The sequence below is a fragment of the Carettochelys insculpta genome, chromosome 22 (genome assembly GCF_033958435.1).
Source record: "Carettochelys insculpta isolate YL-2023 chromosome 22, ASM3395843v1, whole genome shotgun sequence".
NCBI classification, from domain to species: Eukaryota; Metazoa; Chordata; order Testudines; family Carettochelyidae; genus Carettochelys; species Carettochelys insculpta.
Genome location: NC_134158.1, coordinates 11,912,270 through 11,934,542, shown reverse-complemented (window position 1 = coordinate 11,934,542; position 22,273 = coordinate 11,912,270). Strand labels below are relative to the sequence as shown.

Sequence of the window (22,273 nt, the reverse complement as noted above, 5' to 3'; positions counted from 1 at the left end):
CAGAGGCCAACCCTGAGAGAAAGGGGGCCCCCAAAAACCAGATCTCACAGGCCAGGAGTCCCGGAGCCAGGCAGGGAAGGGGAAGTGGCTTCTGCCCCTGCCCCGGCCGAAGAGTTCCAGGCAGAGTGTGATGGGGTTCAGGGGTCCCCCTGCACTGCACCCCGTCCGCTGGCAGGAGTGACACTCACTCAGCAGCTACAACAGGAGGTTTAGTAGGCAACAGATGCCCAGTTTCTCACAGAAGAGACAGTACAGCAGTCAGAGACAGTCCTTCCGACCCGTCCTGGGGAGAAGACCCCGAGGGGTGCCCCTCTGGGGTGTCGCTTTCCCCCCTCCTCAGGCTGGCTGCCTTCCCTCTCTCTTCCCCTAGCCTCTCACTGCTGTCCCCCGATTCAAAAAAACAGCTCAGCTCCTCCCTCCTCTTTGTTCAGGCAGAGGTGTTACCTGCCAGTTGTAGCCCCAGGGTCATCCTTAGCCACTGGGAGCTGCTGCTAGCCTCAGACATCCAGCTTGAGCCTCGCATTTGCACTCCCCGCACTCCATCACACAGAGCAGCAGAGAGACCCCTCCTTGCAGAAGATGAGGGAAGTGGCCAGTCTCAGCCCAGCTCCACAGCTGGGGGAGGGCTGCAGGGAGAGATTCCTGTGGGAAAAGGGATTCCTGTACCGGGAATGGGTTCCCAGATGCAAAGCGGAGCCATGGAAGGTCCAGAGGCAACTGGTGGTCCCCCAAAAGTACCGGCGCAGGCTGCTGTACCTAGCCCATGATATCCCGCTCGCAGGACACCAGGGGATCCACCGCACCAGGAGAAGGTTGTTACAGAACTTTTTCTGGCCAGGGATCTTTGCAGCTGTCCGTCTGTGTTGCCTGTGCTGCGATCCCTGCCAGAGGGTGGGGAAGAGCCGAGACAAGGGGAAAGCTGCCCTGAGGCCACTGCCCATCATAGAGGAGCCTTTCCAGAAAATGGCTATAGACATAGTGGGCCCCTTCAGCAAGGCAACGCGTTCGGGGAAGAAATATATCTTGGTGGTGGTAGATTTTGCCACGCGATACCCAGAAGCAGTGGCCTTGACCTCTGTCGATGCTGACACCATGGCGGATGCACTGCTGTCCATTTTCAGCAGAGTGGGGTTCCCCAAGGAGGTCCTCACAGATCAGGGGTCCAACTTCATGTCGGCCCTGCTGCAAAGCTTGTGGGACAAGTGTGGGGTCCGGCACACCTGGGCCACAGCCTACCACCCCCAGACCAATGGGCTGGTGGAGAAGTTCAGTGGGACTCTAAAGCAGATGCTGAGAACCTTCATGAATCAATACCCCCATGACTGGGACAAGTACTTACCCCACCTGCTGTTTGCATACAGGGAGGTGCCCCAGGAATCCACAGGGTTCTCCCCGTTTGAGCTGCTGTACGGAAGGAGGGTACGGGGACCCTTGGACTTCCTCAGAGAAGAGTGGGAGGGGACGGCCCCTCCTGAAGGGGAGTCAGTGGTACACTATGTACTGACCTTCTGGGAAAAACTCACCGAGCTCATGGGCCTGGCCAGGGAGAACCTCTCCATGGCCCAAAGGAAGCAAAAGGTCTGGTATGACCGTAACGCCCGGGCCCGAGCCTAAGCCACCCGGGACCAAGTGATGGTTCTCGTACCCATGCGGAGGAACAAGCTGCAAGCGGCCTGGGATGGGCCCTTCAAGGTCGTCAAACAGCTGAATGACGTGAATTATGTGGTGGAACTGTCGAACCGGGCCCACAGCCACCGGGTCTATCGTGTGAACATGATGAAACCTTACTGGGACAGGGAGTAATTGGTGCTGGCCGTGTGCAGACACTGGGAGGGGCAGGGGGATGATCCCTTGGTGGATTTGCTCAAAGGGACTGGAGCCGGCTCCTTGCTGGAGTCTATTACCCTCTCAGACGAGATGACCCCTGCCCAGCAGACAGAGATCAAGGAGGTGCTGCATTTGCATCAACAGCTGTTCTCGGACAGACCCGGACGCACTGACCTGGCTGTCCACCGAATAGAGACAGGCACCCACGCCCCTATCAAGTGTGTGCCATTCAGAGCCACAGGGAGGACGGCTCAGGACATAGACCAGGAGGTTGAAGACATGCTGGCTCTGGGGGTGATCCAACCCTCGTCCAGCCCCTGGGCCTCTCCTGTGGTGTTAGTCCCTAAAAAAGATGGGTCTGTTTGGTTTTGTGTGGACTATCGCAAGCTTAACGCCATCACCGTATTGGACGCCTACCCCATTCCCAGGTCTGATGACCTTTTAGACAAGCTGGGGGGATCCCGTTACCTCACCACCATAGACCTCACCAAGGGGTACTGGCAAGTGCCATTAGACGAAGATGCCCGGCTCAAGTCGGCTTTCATCACCCCTGTGGGGCTCTACGAGTTCCTGGTCCTGCCCTTTGGCCTCAAGGGGGCACTCGCTACCTTCCAGCGTCTGGTGGACCAGCTACTGAAAGGGATGGAGAGCTTTGCCCTGGCTTACATGGACGACATTTGCATCTTCAGCCAGACGTGGGAGGACCATGTGTCCCAAGTCAAGCAGGTGCTGGACCGACTCCAGAAGGCTGGTCTGACTATCAAGGCAGGGAAGTGCAAGGTGGGAATGGCTGAGGTGACCTACCTGGGCCACAAGGTGGGCAGCGGCTGCTTAAAGCCAGAGCCAGCTAAAGTGGAGGCTGTCAGAGATTGGCCAACAGCCCAGACTAAGAAACAGGTCCAGGCCTTCATTGGGATGGCGGGGTACTACCGGAGGTTTGTGCCCCACTTTAGCTCCATCGCAGCCCCCCTCACGGAGCTGTGTAAGAAGGGAAAGCCTGACAAGGTGGTCTGGACCGAGCAGTGCCAAGAGGCCCTCTGCGCTCTGAAGGAGGCTCTGGTCAGGGCCCCAGTGCTGGCAAATCCAGACTTCGACAAACCCTTCCTGGTGTTCACCGATGCCTCAGACGTGGGGCTGGGGGCGGTGCTAATGCAGGTGAATGACAAAGGGGAGAAACACCCCATCGTGTACCTGAGTAAGAAGCTGCTGCCCCGGGAGCAGAACTACGCGGCCATAGCGAAGGAATGTCTGGCCATGGTGTGGGCGCTGGGGAAGCTGCAGCCGTACCTGTTTGGACGGCGTTTCACCGTGTACACCGATCACTCACCCCTGGCCTGGCTGCATCACACGAAAGGGGCCAACGCCAAGCTCCTGCGGTGGAGCTGCTCCTGCAGGACTACGACATGGAGGTGGTCCACGTCAAGGGGAACAACAACACCATAGCCGATGCCCTGTCACGCAGGGAGAGACCTGAACTTCCCCAGGTCACTGGCTAAGTGACCCCACTCAGTTCGGTCTGGAAGCGGGGAGAGATGTGATGGTGTGGGGTGGGGTGCGTGGGAGATGCAGGCTGGATGTGTGAGACAGGCAGAGCAGCTCCCAGTGGGTAAGGATGACCCTGGGGCTGTAACCCAGGCTGGCAGGTAACACCTGAGCCCTGAATAAAGAGGAGGGTGGAGCCGAGCTGATTTTGAATCGGGGCGGTGGTTAGAGGCTGGTGGGAAGAGGGAGCTGGAAGGAGCCAGCCTGAGGAGGGGGAAAGCTACACCCCAGAGGGGCACCCGTCGGGCTCCTCTTCCCCAGGATGGGTTGGAAGGACTGTCTCTGACTGCTGCACTGACGCTTCTGTGAGGAACTGGGCATCTGTTGCCTAATAAACCTCCTGTTGTACCTGCTGAGTGAGAGTCACTCCTGCCAGCAGACGGGGTGTAGTGCATGGGGACCCCTGAGCCCCTTCACACCCCCATCCATCCCTGTGCTGCCCTGTGATGGAGTGGGGGATACCTGTGTGTGTGTGAGTGGCTCACAGAGGGTGTGCGGCTCCTGCTGAGGGTAACCTTGATGACCAGGTAACACCTTTGTACTGCAGACAAAGGAGGAGGTGGAGCCTGAGGGGTTTGAATTGGAACTGGGAGTTGGGAAGCAGTTAGTCTGGGCTGGGAGAGAGAGAGAGACAAAGGAGGGGGCCAGGCCCCAGCTCTGGGGGCCCCTCGGGGCCTCCTCTCCCCAACATGGATTGGACTGGCTGTCTCTGCCTGCTGCACTGACTCCTCTGTATGATGCTGTGTCCTGTCGGCTAATAAACCTGCTGTTTTCCTGCTGAGTGAGAGACTCTCCTGCCTGCGGACAGGGTGCAGAGCTTGGGGGACCCCAGAACCCCATCACACGCCCGCTCTTCCCCCCCGCCGACCCCCAGCCCTCCCTGTGCTGCCCAGTCTGCCCCCCATGCCGACCCCCATCCATCCCTGTGCCGCCCGCTCTGCCCCCCCGCTGACCTCCAGCCCTCCCTGTGCTGCCCAGTGTGCCCCCCATGCCGACACCCATCCATCCCTGTGCTGCCCAGTGTGCCCCCCATGCCGACCCCCATCCATCTCTACCGCCCGGTCTGCCCCATGCCGACCCCCATCCATCCCTGTGCCGCCCGCTCTGCCCCCCATGCTGACCCCCCAACTCATTCTGTGCTCCAGGGAGGAAGGGATGGAGCAGGCTTCCCGCTCTGTGCCTACAGCTGCCGACCTGGCCTGCAGCTGGTGTGTTTTCCAGGAGCCAGGGGGTGTCTGTGGGGCTCAATGCACTGTTCCCTTTTCTCGGCTCCTGCTGCCCCCCACCCTCCTCTCATCCCTGCTGTGCTGGTCCCTGGCGGCTCAGCCTGCGGGAACCTGGCCGCCGGGGCGGAGGACGAGGGCGAGGCGGAGGCCGGCTGGATTGAGGGCGCAGCCATCCTGCTGTCTGTCATCTGCGTGGTGTTGGTCACGGCCTTCAATGACTGGAGCAAGGAGAAGCAGTTCCGGGGCCTGCAGAGCCGCATTGAGCAGGAGCAGAAATTCACTGTGCTGCGCAGTGGGGAGCAGAGCCAGATCCCCGTGGCCGACCTGGTGGTGGGGGACATCGCCCAGATCAAATATGGTGAGGGCGCTGGGATGCCGGGCACAGAGGGGGCGCTCCCTGGGGTGGCCCTGTCATTGGCTCAGAGGGGTCTGTGCAGGGAGCAGTGGTCGGGGCTTGTGCAGCAAGGGGTGATCTAGGGCAGGGGGATGAACTGGGCCAGGCTCGCGGGGGGACAGCAGATGTTCCAGGGTAATCCTGGCACTTGGCAGACAGGCTTGTGGGGTGCGGGTGACCCAGGCTCTTCCAAGGCAGCGATAGATTGGCAGGTGGGTCTGATCCCAGGTGGCCGGAAGCCAGCTTAGCTGGGTGCCTGGGTCTAATCCCAGAGGAGGTAGTCGGGTGTGGGGCTCTGCCCATCTGGGGCAGGGGCAGAGAGGGATGCAGGTGCCAGCTGGAGGCAAAGGGGCTGGGGGTCTGAGCTTGCAGTTGTCGAGGTGGGGGCAGATGGGCACATGGTGTGATCGGAGGAAGGGCTGTGGAGCATGTGGGGGCAGCCAGACGCTGGGGTGAGGGAGACCAGATCCCAGGAGCACCCACTAGGGCAGGGGAGCACACGTGCCTGACTGGGCCATTTTCTCCCGCTAGGCGACCTGCTCCCTGCTGATGGGATTCTCATCCAGGGGAACGACCTCAAGATCGACGAGAGCTCCCTGACTGGGGAATCGGACCATGTGCGGAAATCAGTGGAGAAGGATCCCATGTTGCTCTCTGGTGAGGGGAGAGCCTTCGGCATGCTGAGCTGCTGTAGGGGAGCAGGGATGTGCGGCGGGGGGGCTCAGTGGGGGGCTCTCTCCTCTGGCAGTCCATGCCAGGCACTGGTGGGGCCATGCTGGCGGAAGGGGGGCTCAGTGGGGTGCTCTCTCCTGGCAGTCCATGCCAGGCACTGGTGGGGCCATGCTGGCGGACGGGGGGCTCAGTGGGCGGACTCTCTCCTGGCAGTCCATGCCAGGCACTGGTGGGGCCATGCTGGCGGACGGGGGGCTCAGTGGGGGGGCTCTCTCCTGGCAGTCCATGCCAGGCACTGGTGGGGCCATGCTGGGGGACGGGGGGGCTCAGTGGGGGGGCTCTCTCCTGGCAGTCCATGCCAGGCACTGGTGGGGCCATGCTGGCGGACGGGGGGCTCAGTGGGGTGCTCTCTCCTGGCAGTCCATGCCAGGCACTGGTGGGGCCATGCTGGGGGATGAGGGGCTCAGTGGGGGGGCTCTCTCCTGGCAGTCCATGCCGGGCACTGGTGGGGCCATGCTGGGGGATGAGGGGCTCAGTGGGGTGCTCTCCCCTGGCAGTCCATGCCAGGCACTAGTGGGGCCATGCTGGGGGATGAGGGGCTCAGTGGGGGGGCTCTCTCCTGGCAGTCCATGCCAGGCACTGGTGGGGCCATGCTGGCGGACGGGGGGCTCAGTGGGGGGGCTCTCTCCTGGCAGTCCATGCCAGGCACTGGTGGGGCCATGCTGGCGGACGGGGGGCTCAGTGGGCGGGCTCTCTCCTGGCAGTCCATGCCAGGCACTGGTGGGGCCATGCTGGCGGACGGGGGGCTCAGTGGGGGGGCTCTCTCCTGGCAGTCCATGCCAGGCACTGGTGGGGCCATGCTGGCGGACGGGGGGCTCAGTGGGGGGGCTCTCTCCTGGCAGTCCATGCCAGGCACTGGTGGGGCCATGCTGGCGGACGGGGGGCTCAGTGGGCGGGCTCTCTCCTGGCAGTCCATGCCAGGCACTGGTGGGGCCATGCTGGCGGACGGGGGGCTCAGTGGGGGGGCTCTCTCCTGGCAGTCCATGCCAGGCACTGGTGGGGCCATGCTGGCGGACGGGGGGCTCAGTGGGGGGGGCTCTCTCCTGGCAGTCCATGCCAGGCACTGGTGGGGCCATGCTGGGGGACGGGGGGCTCAGTGGGGGGGGCTCTCTCCTGGCAGTCCATGCCAGGCACTGGTGGGGCCATGCTGGCGGACGGGGGGCTCAGTGGGGGGGCTCTCTCCTGGCAGTCCATGCCAGGCACTGGTGGGGCCATGCTGGCGGACGGGGGGCTCAGTGGGCGGGCTCTCTCCTGGCAGTCCATGCCAGGCACTGGTGGGGCCATGCTGGCGGACGGGGGGCTCAGTGGGGGGGCTCTCTCCTGGCAGTCCATGCCAGGCACTGGTGGGGCCATGCTGGGGGACGGGGGGCTCAGTGGGGTGCTCTCTCCTGGCAGTCCATGCCAGGCACTGGTGGGGCCATGCTGGCGGACGGGGGGCTCAGTGGGGGGGGCTCTCTCCTGGCAGTCCATGCCAGGCACTGGTGGGGCCATGCTGGGGGACGGGGGGCTCAGTGGAGGGGCTCTCTCCTGGCAGTCCATGCCAGGCACTGGTGGGGCCATGCTGGCGGACGGGGGGCTCAGTGGGGGGGCTCTCTCCTGGCAGTCCATGCCAGGCACTGGTGGGGCCATGCTGGCGGATGGGGGGCTCAGTGGGGGGGCTCTCTCCTGGCAGTCCATGCCAGGCACTGGTGGGGCCATGCTGGGGGATGAGGGGCTCAGTGGGGGGGCTCTCTCCTGGCAGTCCATGCCAGGCACTGGTGGGGCCATGCTGGCGGACGGGGGGCTCAGTGGGGTGCTCTCTCCTGGCAGTCCATGCCAGGCACTGGTGGGGCCATGCTGGGGGATGAGGGGCTCAGTGGGGGGGCTCTCTCCTGGCAGTCCATGCCAGGCACTGGTGGGGCCATGCTGGGGGACGGGGGGCTCGGTGGGGGGGGCTCTCTCCTGGCAGTCCATGCCAGGCACTGGTGGGGCCATGCTGGCGGACGGGGGGCTCAGTGGGGTGCTCTCTCCTGGCAGTCCATGCCAGGCACTGGTGGGGCCATGCTGGGGGATGAGGGGCTCAGTGGGGTGCTCTCTCCTGGCAGTCCATGCCAGGCACTGGTGGGGCCATGCTGGGGGACGGGGGGCTCAGTGGAGGGGCTCTCTCCTGGCAGTCCATGCCATGCACTGGTGGGGCCATGCTGGGGGACGGGGGGCTCAGTGGGGGGGCTCTCTCCTGGCAGTCCATGCCAGGCACTGGTGGGGCCATGCTGGCGGACGGGGGGGCTCAGTGGAGGGGCTCTCTCCTGGCAGTCCATGCCAGGCACTGGTGGGGCCATGCTGGGGGACGGGGGGCTCAGTGGAGGGGCTCTCTCCTGGCAGTCCATGCCAGGCACTGGTGGGGCCATGCTGGCGGATGGGGGGCTCAGTGGGGTGCTCTCTCCTGGCAGTCCATGCCAGGCACTGGTGGGGCCATGCTGGCGGATGGGGGGCTCAGTGGGGTGCTCTCTCCTGGCAGTCCATGCCAGGCACTGGTGGGGCCATGCTGGCGGACGGGGGGGCTCAGTGGGGGGGCTCTCTCCTGGCAGTCCATGCCAGGCACTGGTGGGGCCATGCTGGCGAATGGGGGGCTCAGTGGGGTGCTCTCTCCTGGCAGTCCATGCCAGGCACTGGTGGGGCCATGCTGGCGGACGGGGGGGCTCAGTGGGCTGGCTCTCTCCTGGCAGTCCATGCCAGGCACTGGTGGGGCCATGCTGGGGGACGGGGGGCTCAGTGGGCGGTCTCTCTCCTGGCAGTCCATGCCAGGCACTGGTGGGGCCATGCTGGGGGACGGGGGGCTCAGTGGGGGGGCTCTCTCCTGGCAGTCCATGCCAGGCACTGGTGGGGCCATGCTGTGGGATCTGGGGCTCAGTGGGGGGGCTCTCTCCTGGCAGTCCATGCCAGGCACTGGTGGGGCCATGCTGGCGGACGGGGGGGCTCAGTGGGGTGCTCTCTCCTGGCAGTCCATGCCAGGCACTGGTGGGGCCATGCTGGCGGATGGGGGGGCTCAGTGGGGGGGCTCTCTCCTGGCAGTCCATGCCAGGCACTGGTGGGGCCATGCTGGGGGACGGGGGGCTCAGTGGGGGGGCTCTCTCCTGGCAGTCCATGCCAGGCACTGGTGGGGCCATGCTGGCGGACGGGGGGGCTCAGTGGGGTGCTCTCTCCTGGCAGTCCATGCCAGGCACTGGTGGGGCCATGCTGGCGGGTGGGGGGGCTCTCTCCTGGCAGTCCATGCCAGGCACTGGTGGGGCCATGCTGTGGGATCTGGGGCTCAGTGGGGGGTGCTCTCCCTGGGGGGTGCTCTCCCTGGGGGGTGCTCTCCCTGGGGGCATGCTTCAGAGCCAGGAAGGGGAGCTAGGTGGGCTGAGCAGCAGAATGGAACACACTTGGCCTCCTGCTAACTCCACTTCTGCTTTGCTAGGCACTCATGTCATGGAAGGGTCAGGGCGAATGGTGGTCACAGCTGTGGGGGTGAACTCCCAGACGGGGATTATCTTCACTCTGCTGGGAGCTGGGGCAGAGGAAGAGGAGAAGAAGGAGAAGAAAGGTGAGTGCCCCTTCAGTCAGCCCAGGCCTTGTTTTTGGTGTCCGTTGTCATGTCCTCCTCCCGGCTGGTTCTGCCAGCTCCCGTCTCGCTGTGGTTAAGGTCTCTGCCATGTTGTGCCTTGAGCAGACGTCATTGCCTCCCCATGGCACCTCACCTGGGCGGACTCGACGTAGCTCGTGGAGACTCCGTACCGTCGTGTGCTGACTTCATGTCACCTTTTGAGTCTTCACTGTCGCATGTTGACTCCACACATTTGGTGCTGGTCCCTGCTGACTCAAGGACGTTCTGGGGAGGACGCTTCCTCAGTTGACTGCACTGGGGTTTTGAACTGTCCCCACGTTCTGAGCTCCCACCCACACAGCCTTAGTGTCAGGCTGTGATGGGGTTCTGGGGTCCCCCAAGCTCTGCACCCTGTCCGCAGGCAGGAGAGTCTCTCACTCAGCAGGAAAACAGCGGGTTTATTAGCCGACAGGACACAGCATCATACAGAGGAGTCAGTACAGCAGGCAGAGACAGCCAGCCCAATCCATGTTGGGGAGAGGAGGCCCCGTGGGGCCCCAGAGCTGGGGCCTGGCCTCCTCCTTTGTCTCTCTCTCCCTCAGCCCAGACTCACTGCTTCCAACTCCCAGTTCCAATTCAAACCCCTCAGGCTCCACCTCCTCCTTTGTCTCCAGTACAAAGGTGTTACCTGGTCATCAGGGTTACCCTCAGCAGGAGCCCCCCACCCTCTGTGAGCCACTCACACACACACACAGGTATCCCCCACTCCATCACATCTCTCCCCCCTTCCAGACCGAACTGAGCGGGGTCACTCAGCCAGTGACCTGGGGAAGTTCGGGGCCCTCCCCTCGTGATCGGGCATCGGCTGTACCCTCGGTGCTTCCCTTGATGTGCACCACCTCCATGTTATAATCCTGCTGAGGGAGGCTCCAACTCAGGAGCTTGGTATTGGCTCTTTTCATGTGATGCAGCCGGACAAGTCCCTTTAGTTCCCTCAGGCTGGTCGGTCTCCCTGCCTCTGTCTCCGGTCCGTCAGCCACGTTCTCAAGTCGGGCAGTCAGAGCCCATACAGATGCTGCAGCACCAACAGATCAAATAGTTCTTTTCTGGTCTGGGCCCTGCCCTGTCTGACCACCAGCCCATACAGCTGCTCCGGCCAATGTTTGGAATTCAGTTACAGTCCAGTAAAAGAAGGTACAAATGCTTCCACCCTTGGCATTTAGCCAGACCACCACAATGGCTGTGTGCCTCAGTTTCCCCTTCCATGCCACACAATAGGTTTGGAATGTTCCTCCTCATGTGAGAGGTTGCAAGACTAGTTACAGGGAACAATGGTGACATTTCAGACTTACAGACTCCTTCAACATACAATTCATGCTTCTACATCAATGTCATCATGTCAAATGGCTCTTTCCAAACATTCAGTGCATGGTACAATTCTACAGCTTTTGGTAACAGCACCCCTTGGTTACAGCAGTCAGCGTGAGTAACAGAACAAACCCATTGCAACTGCACATTTACGTTGCTCTTTGGTAGACCACAACCTTTGTGCAACATCCTTGAGAATCTGGTATTTTGGGGATAAATGGCTGAGGCCTTTCATAGCACCATCAAGTTCTAATCTTCTCCCTTGCCCCCTGGGGTGGAAATTTGATCTCTCTGGCTGTGCCCTCCCTTCTAACAAGAGCTGGGCCATTGATGATCTCAGGGAGACGCCCCCTCCCAGCCAGCCTGGAAATTTGCAAACCAAACTGCTTTCTGAGATTTGTTTTGTGAGTCCCAGACGCAGAATCCACATGAAGGAATCCCTGTTTATCCCTTACTGGCCCACCAGGCCCAAAGCTCCTTTGTCCTTTTACCTCCAACTTCTGCCTCCCCGTGGAATCAGAAGTCGAATCCAGTATGAGAATATAAGTGTTTCCACCATCTGGAGATGGGGAATTGCTGGCGTTCTCCTGCATCCTACAGAGACTGACTGTGCAGCAGTTTTATTTGGTTCTCACAGGGCTGCTCACATTCCCTGATAGTTTTCACTTTACTTGCACCAACTTCCAGTTCCTGAGAAACTTTTACACTGCCTGCTTTGGACCCTTGCAGAGCACAGCCAGTGGTTTCATACTCAGGCAGGTCCTGGCCATCAGGAGCTGAAACAAACTTCTCCCCAGGCAAAGGGCTGCTCTGGCTCTTACAGACAAGCACCTTTCCTGTTCACTCTTCTTCACCTCACTCCCATTTTCTGCAGTCCCCACAGACGGGTCAGGAAAAGTTTCAGGGAAATTCTCTTCCTCAAGAGCTCCCCCAAACAACAACTCACCCCTGTCTGCCTCCACGGGGGCACTGCTCCCTTGAGCCACAACCAGCTCCTGGGGTTCACCTTCACCCAGGATCACTTCTGGCCCATCAGGCAGATTCCCACATAATCCCCCTCCAGGCAGACAGCCAGTACCACCGGACAGAAGGTCAGGGTCCCTTTCCTCCCTTCTGCTACCAGCTCCTTTATCTTCATCAGTCAGCATAACTCCATTGCCCATCTGTTCTTGTGTCCTGGCGAGAGGATGACTCTGGAAGGACAGAGTCCTCTCACCCCATCCCAGTAACACCTCAGCATCAGGCAAAGAACAAGCACCAGAATCGTCTGGTCTCTGGGATTCCCTGATGATACTAACTGGATTAGACCAAGTTAAAGCATCATCCCCCCGAGAGACACAGAGGCAGGCCCACTTCCCATCTGGGCTTCAGCTGCCCTCAGATCCAGCTCTGGGATCTTGGCTCCATCTTGAGCCCCCACAGGCTCAGGCAAAGGATTCACTTCCCCAGAAGCAGAAGCACTTTTCTTGCACCAAGGACCAGCGTCCTTAGCAGGGATACCACTGCCCATCCCAGAGCCATTCCCTCTGTTCCAGCCCCCATGGCTGGGTTTAGGCACACCTGGAATGCTCTTTCCTGGTGGTTCCTTCTCCAGCCACCCCAGGCTGGTGAATCTTCCTCAGACAATGGGCTAGTTTCCTCATTGGCACCTTTTCCAAATGCAGGCTCTGCTCTCTCCCCAGGCTGCTGCTGTTCAACACAGACAGACAATGGGAGACACTTTCTCATTTGTCCCAGCCCCCCCGGCTGGTCTCCACACACACACAGAAGGTGGAGCAGCTTCTCTCACAGATAACTTGCCATTCCCAGTGGATCAGCTGCTTTCCTGCACAGACACACAGGCTCCTTCCTTGGCCCAGGCCTGGAAAACTCTTTGCAGGTCTGTCTTGGCCACTAGTAGATGATGGGTTGGAATCGCTCCTTCCCTCCTTGAGCTGTGGCAGGCCACTTGGTTCAGAACTCCATGCAGTCCAGGGTTCCCTGCCCCGATCTGGGCTCACCTCTGCAGGATTTTCCTTAACCCTCAGCTCTGCCACTGCACAGCCACGCTGCCTTGTCCAGCTTCTTTAATCTCGATTCGGTTTCCAGGTGCTCCCACTTCACAGTGGAGTTGCTCAGCGTGGTTGCAGGCTCTCAGGCTGATGCCCGCTGCACCCCACGATTCCTGGAAGAATCCCTTCAGTGTGCCAGGCTCCTTGCGGGTCACAAGCTCCCCGGGGTTAGGCCGTAGGCCCCTCTGCCCTCTGGGACCGACTCCAACAGACTCTCAGAGGAACCCCTTCTTCACTGTGACACTCGCTGTCAAGGACCATGAGCACCCTGTCTCGGGACAAACTCATTCAGCATGTCAGCCTCCTCAGGGGTCACTTGTTCCTGGGGGTTGGGCTCTCGGCCCCTCCACCTTCTGGGACCGACTCCAACAGATTCCCAGGAGTAACCCCTCCTCAGGTGTGACACCCCCTCTCGAGGACCACGACCGCAGTTGCTTGGGTTCGGCCGCAGGCCCCTCCGCCTTGGGAAACTGCACCTCACTGCCCGTCAGCACACCTGGGTCTCACAGGCCCCTCTTCTTCTTCCGTGGCACCCGTCACTTACTACTAGATGCTCCATCCTCGGGGTGCAGAACATCCCACTTCTGACACCAATGTGATGGGGTTCTGGGGTCCCCCAAGCTCTGCACCTGTCCGCAGGCAGGAGAGTCTCTCACTCAGCAGTAAAACAGCAGGTTTATTAGCCGACAGGACACAGCATCGTACAGAGGAGTCAGTGCAGCTGGCAGAGACAGCCAGTCCAATCCATGTTGGGGAGAGGAGGCCCCATGGGGCCCCCAGAGCTGGGGCCTTGCCCCCTCCTTTGTCTCTCTCTCTCTCCCAGCCCAGACTAACTGCTTCCAACTCCCAGTTCCAATTCAAACCCCTCAGGCTCCACCTCCTCCTTTGTCTGCAGTACAAAGGTGTTACCTGTTCGTCAGGGTTACCCTCAGCAGGAGCCCCCCACCTTCTGTGAGCCCCACACACGCACAGGTATCCCCCACTCCATCACACAGGCCATTTTCATTCAACGGGCTTGGTCTTAGGCTCAGTGTGGCCATTTCTGGGTGCCCTGATAGAAGTTAAATCCAGACTCCAACCCGACTCCAAACTCCTGCAGCCTCGTGAAACAAGAGTCTGCTAAGAAGAGCTCTCGCAGTCTGACTCCCACCTCCAGGGCAGTCCTACTCCTGCCTGACACCCCCCCACCCTACGTTTGCATGGCCACACCCTCGTCTTCTGCTCACTGGAGGGCACTGTGTGCCCAGCCCTTGGGATGCAACGCTCTTGGGCACTGACCCAACACTGTCGCTGGCCAGCTCGCCCTGCATCTGGGCTGTCCTGCTGTCACCAGTGGGCATGTTCTCCGTTGGCTTTGGCCCAGCAGCCACAGAGTCAGTCTTGATCGGTGTCAGCCCTGTGCCCAGGATTCGTCCTCTGCCCCTGGAGACCCTGCACCAGTGCTGCTGTGCTCATTCTCCATCGCCAACGCCACTGGGAACTGACTCACGCTGTGTGTGTATTTACACAGCACCCTCTCCACCAACTCATTCTTCAACTGCTGTGACCTGCGGTCACCCCTCACACTAGCTCTCCCTCCGTTTGGCTCAACACCCTCACCACGGGCACCCATCTGCCCCATTTTGGGTGGGACAGCCCTGTATTTTGGGTGCCAGGAACGTGTCCCAATTTATTTTTAGAAGGAGCCTAATTGTCCCGTAATCAGCCCCTTGCTGGCGCAGAGGAGCAGCTGCCAGCCAGAGAGCAAGAACGCACCTGCTTTCTGGCCACAACAGAGGGAGCCAGCTGAGGGCCCTGCAGAATTAAGGGCAGGTCGGCCCCACCCTCCCTCACGTCATATCTCCCTGCCCATATTTGAGCTAGGGTCACTCTACTCATCCCCAGCTCGTTGTTCAACTGCCCTGCCCCTGACCCATCCCTCATAATAGTTCTCCAGTCATAGGGACCTGGGGTCGGATCGCCCGACTTGGGGTGGGAACGCCCAACGCCCAACCTGGGGTGGGAACGCCCAACGCCCGACTTGGGGTGGGAACGCCCAACGCCCAACCTGGGGTGGGAACGCCTAACGCCCAACCTGGGGTGGGAACGCCTGACGCCCAACCTGGGGTGGGAACGCCTGACGCCCAACCTGGGGTGGGAACGCCTGACGCCCAACCTGGGGTGGGAACGCCTGACGCCCAACCTGGGGTGGGAACGCCTGACCCTGGGGTGGGAACGAGAGCAGTGCTGGTTTAGCTCAGCTCCTCTGTGACCAAACTGGTGTTGGAGGAGGAACGGGTTCTGAGCTCAGCTCCCATGGAGTCAATCCAGAGTCACTCCTGATTGCAGTGGAGTTCACACTTCTGCCGAGCCTTCTCATTCTTACGCCATTGCTAAACTGGCGGTAAACTCCTCTCTCCTGCAGTCTTATTAACTCCGAGTCAGTCTCTCCCCACACATGGGCCCCCACTGACCTGCCACCTTCCTGGGGGCCCATCCTCTTCCCCCTTCACATCTGCATCTTCCTGTCACTCTCCGCCCATCCCGGGGTGCAGAGCCTGTGGGTGGGACGTGCCTAGCTGCAGGCTGGGGGTCTGGCGCGCCTGCATGGAGCATGGTTGGACAGGCGGACACACCGTGCAGGGCTCGACTCTGCCAGCCGGGGCAGCCCAGCCCTGGTGTGCCTCCGAGGCAGTGCTGGGAAGGCCGGTGTCTGTGCTGCTCCATTGCCTGTGTCGTCCTGTCCGTCTGTCTGGGCTCAGGTCCTGTCTCCGTCGTCCCTCTTCTGTTGTAGGGAAGCTGCAGGACGGTGTAGTGGAGAATATTCAGAACAAAGGTAAAGGAGGGGTGGCCCAGCTAGGGCCTGGGGGATGGGAACTGAGATGCTCTGCACATTTGGGGTCCAGTGGTTACAGCTGGGGGGAATGGCAGGACTCCTGGGTTCTCTCTCAGCTCTGGGAGGCCAGTGGGGGCTGGTGATTAGAGCAGGGGGCTGGGAGCAGGACTCCTGGGTTCTCTCTCAGCTCTGGGAGGCCAGTGGGGGCTGGTGATTAGAGCAGGGGGCTGGGAGCAGGACTCCTGGGTTCTCTCCTAGTCCTGGGAGGGCAGTGGGGGCTGGTGGGTTAGTTTGGGGTGTTTGGAAGCCCAGACTCCTGGGTTCTCTCCACCTGTGGAAGGGGTGTGCTCTAGGGCCAGCACATGGTTAACCCCGGCCCTGTCCCGCTTGTGTGGGCATTTTCTGTGTCCGGCGCATCTGGGCACAGCCAAGAAGCAGGATGGGGCGGTGGCCATGGAGATGCAGCCGCTGAAGAGCGCCGAGGGCGGGGAGCTGGAGGATCGGGAGAAGAAAAGAGGCGGCACCCCTAAGAAGGAGAAATCCGTCTTGCAGGGCAAGCTCACCAAGCTGGCGGTGCAGATCGGCAAAGCAGGTGCTGAGTCCTCCTCCTCCACCTGCCCCACGGCAGGGAAGGGGGCAGGGGCTGTCCCCTCCCAGGGGCACTGGCTCCCACCTGCCCCACAGCAGGGAATGGGGTAGGGCCTGTCTCCTCCAGAGGACACCAGCACCCACCTGCCCCATGGCAGGGAATGGGGCAGGGGCTGTTCCCTCCCGGGGGCACTGGCTCCCACCTGCCCCACGGCAGGGAATGGGGCAGGGGCTGTTCCCTCCCGGGGGCACTGGCTCCCACCTGCCCCACAGCAGGGAATGGGGCAGGAGCTGTTCCCTCCCGGGGGCACTGGCTCCCACCTGCCCCACGGCAGGGAATGGGGCAGGGGCTGTCTCCTCCAGGGGGTGCTGGCACCTGGCCCCCAAGGCAGGGAATGGGGCAGGGATCTGCCCCCTTTGGGGGCAACAGCTGTGATCTGGGGCTGGCTATTCTCAGCCTAACCCCCGCCACCCTGGCAGGTCTGGTGATGTCGGCCATCACCGTCATCATCCTGGTGCTCTACTTCGTCGTCCACACGTTCGTGCTGGATGGGCGGGCCTGGCTGGCCGAGTGCGCGCCCGTCTACGTCCAGTACTTCGTCAAGTTCTTCATCATCGGCGTCACCGTGCTGGTGGTGGCCGTGCCAGAGGGGCTGCCCCTGGCCGTCACCATCTCCCTGGCCTACTCTGTCAAGGTAAGGGGCAGGCGGGCTCTGGGCAAGCCAGGCTGCCATGGCCCTGCTGCCAGAGCTGCTGGGCTCCGTCCGGGGTGGGCTCTTCCTTCGCCCTCGCCCCCATGGGATTCATCCTGGGTATGGCTCGCCCAGCCGTCAACACCCTGTTCTCTGGTACCGAGTCTCGCACCCCCGTTGGCGTGTCCCCAGGCGGGCGTGTCCCCAGGTCTGGCTCAGACCCCCGTGGGCGTGTCCCCAGGTGTAGCTCAGACCCCCACGGGCATGTCCCCAGGTCTGGCTCAGACCCCCACGGGCGTGTCCCCAGGTCTGGCTCAGACCCCCGTGGGCGTGTCCCCAGGTGTAGCTCAGACCCCCACGGGCGTGTCCCCAGGTCTGGCTCAGACCCCCGTGGGCGTGTCCCCAGGTCTGGCTCAGACCCCCATGGGTGTATCCGCAGGTCTGGCTTAGACCCCCTGTGGGTGTATCCCCAGGTCTGGCTCAGACCCCCGTGGGCATGTCCCCAGGTCTGGCTCAGACCCCCGTGGGCGTGTCCCCAGGTGTAGCTCAAACCCCCACGGGCGTGTCCCCAGGTCTGGCTCAGACCCCCGTGGGCGTGTCCCCAGGTGTAGCTCAAACCCCCACGGGCATGTCCCCAGGTCTGGCTCAGACCCCCGTGGGCGTGTCCCCAGGTGTAGCTCAAACCCCCACGGGCGTGTCCCCAGGTCTGGCTCAGACCCCCGTGGGCGTGTCCCCAGGTGTAGCTCAAACCCCCACGGGCGTGTCCCCAGGTCTGGCTCAGACCCCCGTGGGCGTGTCCCCAGGTGTAGCTCAGACCCCCACGGGCGTGTCCCCAGGTCTGGCTCAGACCCCCATGGGTGTATCCGCAGGTCTGGCTTAGACCCCCTGTGGGTGTATCCCCAGGTCTGGCTCAGACACCCCCCGTGGGCGTGTCCCCAGGTCTGGCTCAGACCCCCATGGGCGTGTCCCCAGGTCTGGCTCAGACCCCCGTGGGTGTATCCCCAGGTCTGGCTTAGACCCCCTGTGGGCGTGTCCCCAGGTGTGGCTCAGACCTCCCCCGTGGGCGCGTCCCCAGGTGTGGCTCAGACCCCCTGTGGCGCATCCCCAGGTCTGGCTCAGACCCCCTGTGGGCGCACCCCCAGGTCTGGCTCTGACCCCCGTGGGCGTGTCCCCAGGTGTAGCTCTGACCCCCGTGGGTGTGTCCCCAGGTCTGGCTCTGACCCCCACGGGCGTGTCCCCAGGTCTGGCTCTGACCCCCGTGGGCGTGTCCCCAGGTCTGGCTCTGACCCCCGTGGGCGCACCCCCAGGTCTGGCTCTGACCCCCATGGGTGTGTCCCCAGGTCTGTCTCAGAGACCCAGTGGTTGTGGCACCCAGTGTGTCTTGGAGCCCCCACCCCCCATGAACAAATGGGTCTGTCCCAGCCCTGGGGCATCAGTGTGGGGTGACTATGTGCTGGGCGAGTGGCCCCAGCTGAAAGCTGCCCCAACCCTAAGGTGCGCAGAGCCCTCCAGAGAGCCCCGCAGCCACTGGCCAGCTCCTGGCCTGGGAGCTCTGATATGACACCGACTGGGCTTGGTCCCCTCTGCCACTCAGAAAATGATGAAGGACAATAACCTGGTGCGGCACCTGGACGCCTGCGAGACCATGGGCAACGCCACAGCCATCTGCTCCGACAAGACGGGTACCCTCACCACCAACCGCATGACAGTGGTGCAGGCCTACGTAGGCGACACCCACTACCGCAGCGTGCCCACCCCCAGCAGCTTGGCACCTCGGACCCTCGACCTGCTGGTGCACGCCATTGCCATCAACAGTGCCTACACCACCAAGATACTAGTGAGTGGGGCGCCTGCACCTGGAGTCCCCGAACCCTCATCTGCCCAAACTGCTGACCTCCGAACCATCAGCCCTGGGACCTCTCACCTCCCCGAACCTCCCGCCCACCTCCGGACCACCCAACCCCGAACCTGAACCTCTCCGAACCTCCGAACCACCAGCCCTGTGACCTCTCACCTCCCCCAACCTCCTGCCCACCTCCGGACCACCCAACCCCAAACCTGAACTTCTCTGAACCACCAGCCCGGTGACCTCTCACCTCCCCCAACGTCCTGCCCACCTCCGGACCACCCACTCCCCGAACCCTCACCTCCCCGAACCTCCAGACCCATCCTCGAACCCAAACATCCTGCCCTCCTCTGGACCACCCAACCCCGAATCTGAACCTCTCCGAACCTCCGAACCACCAGCCCTGTGACCTCTCACCTCCCCCAACCTCCTGCCCACCTCCGGACCACCCACCCCCCGAACCCTCACCTCCCTGAACCCCCAGCCCTGGGACCTTTCACTTCCCCAAACCTCCCACCCACCTCTGGACCCATCCCCGAACCTGAACATCCTGCCCTCCTCCGGACAACCCAACCCCAAACCCGAACTTCCCCGAACCTCCGAACCACCAACCCTGTGACCTCTCACCTCCCCCAACCTCCTGCCCACCTCCGGACCACCCACCCCCCGAACACTCACCTCCCCAAACCTCCGGACCCATCCCCGAACCCAAACATCCTGCCCTCCTCTGGACCACCCAACCCCGAACCTGAACCTCTCCGAACCTCCGAACCACCAGCCCTGTGACCTCTCACCTCCCCCAACCTCCTGCCCACCTCCGGACCACCCACCTCCCAAACCCTCACCTCCCTGAACCCCCAGCCCTGGGACCTTTCACTTCCCCAAACCTCCCACCCACCTCTGGACCCATCCCCGAACCTGAACATCCTGCCCTCCTCCGGACAACCCAACCCCAAACCCGAACTTCCCCGAACCTCCGAACCACCAACCCTGTGATCTCTCACGTCCCCCAGCCTCCTGCCCACCTCCGGACCACCCAAGCCCGAACCTGAACCTCCCCCAAACTCCTGCTCACCTCTGAATCACCCATGCCTGAATCCCCACCTCCCCAAACCTCCTGCTCATCTCTGAACCATCCACCCCCTGAACCTTCACCTCCCCCATCCTCCTGCTCACCTCTGAGCCACCCACCCCCCAACCCTCACCTCCCCAAACCTCCCACCCAACTATGAACCACCCACCCCCTGAACCCTCACTTCCCCGAACCTCCTGCCCACCTCCAAACCACCCACCCCCTGAACCCTCACCTCCCCAAACCTCCCACCCACCTCCGAACCACCCACCCCCTGATCCCTCACCTCTGCGAACCTCCCGCCCACCTCTGAACCACCCAAGCCCGAACCCTCATCTCCCCCAACCTCCTGCTCACCTCTGAACCACCCACCCCCGAACTCTCAGCTCCCCAAACCTCCCCCCACCTCTGAACCACCCATGCCTGAACCCTCCCCTCTGCGAACCTCCCATCCACCTCCAAACCACCCATGCCCGAATCCCCACCTCCCCAAACCTCCTGCTCATCTCTGAACCACCCACCGCCTGAACCCTCACCTCCCCCATCCTCCTGCTCACCTCTGAGCCACCCACCCCCCGAACACTCACCTCCCCAAACCTCCCATCCAACTATGAACCACTCACCCCCTGAACCTCCCGCCCACCTCCGAACCACCCACCCCTTGAACCCTCACCTCTCCGAACCTCCCGCTCACCTCTGAACCACCCACCCCCTGAAATCTCACCTCCGCGAACCTCCTGCCCACTTCCGAATCACCCATGCTCGAACCCTAACCTCCGCAAACCTCCCACCCACCTCCGAGCCACCCACCCCCTGAACCCTCACTTCCCCGAACCTCCTGCCCACCTCCAAACCACCCACCCCCTGAACCCTCACCTCCCCAAACCTCCCACCCACCTCCGAACCACCCACCCCCTGATCCCTCACCTCTGCGAACCTCCCGCCCACCTCTGAACCACCCAAGCCCGAACCCTCATCTCTCCCAACCTTCTGCCCACCTCCAAACCACCCACCCCCTGAACCCTCACCTCCCCAAACCTCCCACCCACCTCTGAACCACCCACCCCCTGAACCCTCCCCTCTGCGAACCTCCCACCCACCTCCAAACCACCCAAGCCCGAACCCTCATCTCTCCCAACCTCCCACCCACCTCCGAACCACCCACCCCCTGATCCCTCACCTCTGCGAACCTCCCGCCCACCTCTGAACCACCCAAGCCCAAACCCTCATCTCTCCCAACCTTCTGCCCACCTCCAAACCACCCACCCCCTGAACCCTCACCTCCCCAAACCTCCTGTCCACCTCCGAGCCACCCACCCCCTGAACCCTCACTTCCCTGAACCTCCTGCCCACCTCCAAACCACTCACCCCCTGAACCCTCACCTCCCCAAACCTCCCGTCCACCTCCGAGCCACCCACCCACAATCCCTCACCTCTGCGAACCTCCCGCCCACCTCTGAACCACCCAAGCCCGAACCCTCATCTCCCCCAACCTTCTGCCCACCTCCAAACCACCCACCCCCTGAACCCTCACCTCCCCCAACCTCCTGCTCACCTCGGAACCACCCACTCCCGAACTCTCACCTCCCCAAACTTCCCCACCCACCTCTGAACCACCCATGCCTGAACCGTCACCTCCCCAAACCTCCTGCCCACCTCTGAACCACTCACCCCCTGAACCCTCACCTCCCCCATCCTCCTGCTCACCTCTGAGCCACCCACCCCCCGAACACTCACCTCCCCAAACCTCCCACCCAACTATGAACCACTCACCCCCTGAACCTCCCGCCCACCTCCAAACCACCCACCCCTTGAACCCTCACCTCTCCGAACCTCCCGCTCACCTCTGAACCACCCACCCCCTGAAATCTCACCTCCGCGAACCTCCTGCCCACCTCCAAATCACCCATGCTCGAACCCTAACCTCCGCGAACCTCCTGTCCACCTCCGAGCCACCCACCCCCTGAACCCTCCCCTCTGCGAACCTCCCGCCCACCTCCAAACCACCCAAGCCCAAACCCTCACCTCTCTGAACCTACTGCCCACCTCTGAACCACCCACCGCCTGAACCCGAACCTCCCCGAACCTCCGAACCACCAGCCTGGTAATGTCTCACCTCCCGGAACCTCCCACCCACCTCCGAACCACCCATGCCCGAACCCTCACCTCCCCGAACCTCCTGCCCACCTCTGAACCACTCACCCCCGAAACCTCACCTCCGCGAACCTCCTGCCCACCTCCAAAGAACCCACCCCCCAAACCCTCACCTCCCCCAACCTCCTGCCCATCTCCCAACCATCCACCCTCTGACCCCTCACCTCTGTCCCTCCTTTCCTTCCAGTCTTGAATCCTCACCTCCACTCCTAAACCTCCCACTCTGAATCCTCACTTCTGTCCCTCCCTCTTGTCTACAAACTCTCACCTCCATCCCCCATCTCCTGAATCTCCTGCCCCTGAACCTCCCATCCAGTTCTCACTCTGCTACACCCTGAGTCTCCTGCTCTTGTCTCCCTCTGCTCCCCTACAGCCCCTGACACCTGAACACAGCAGAATGA

General features: G+C 62.3%; 1 protein-coding gene across 5 annotated transcripts in view; it reads left to right on the top strand.

Annotated features, from left to right (window-relative positions):
- The window catches only part of ATP2B3 (ATPase plasma membrane Ca2+ transporting 3), a 67,558-nt gene that overhangs the window by 9,951 nt on the left and 35,334 nt on the right, over positions 1 to 22,273 (top strand). For 4 of the 5 annotated variants that reach the window (XM_075016683.1, XM_075016681.1, XM_075016680.1 and 1 more), the window contains exons 3-9: positions 4,696 to 4,953; positions 5,521 to 5,646; positions 9,161 to 9,286; positions 15,479 to 15,520; positions 15,948 to 16,112; positions 16,589 to 16,803; positions 18,395 to 18,637. In XM_075016683.1, the coding sequence (XP_074872784.1) occupies positions 4,696 to 4,953; positions 5,521 to 5,646; positions 9,161 to 9,286; positions 15,479 to 15,520; positions 15,948 to 16,112; positions 16,589 to 16,803; positions 18,395 to 18,637 (1,175 nt within the window). The remainder of the gene's footprint in view (positions 1 to 4,695; positions 4,954 to 5,520; positions 5,647 to 9,160; positions 9,287 to 15,478; positions 15,521 to 15,947; positions 16,113 to 16,588; positions 16,804 to 18,394; positions 18,638 to 22,273) is intronic. The other variant, XM_075016682.1, reaches the window with a different exon arrangement.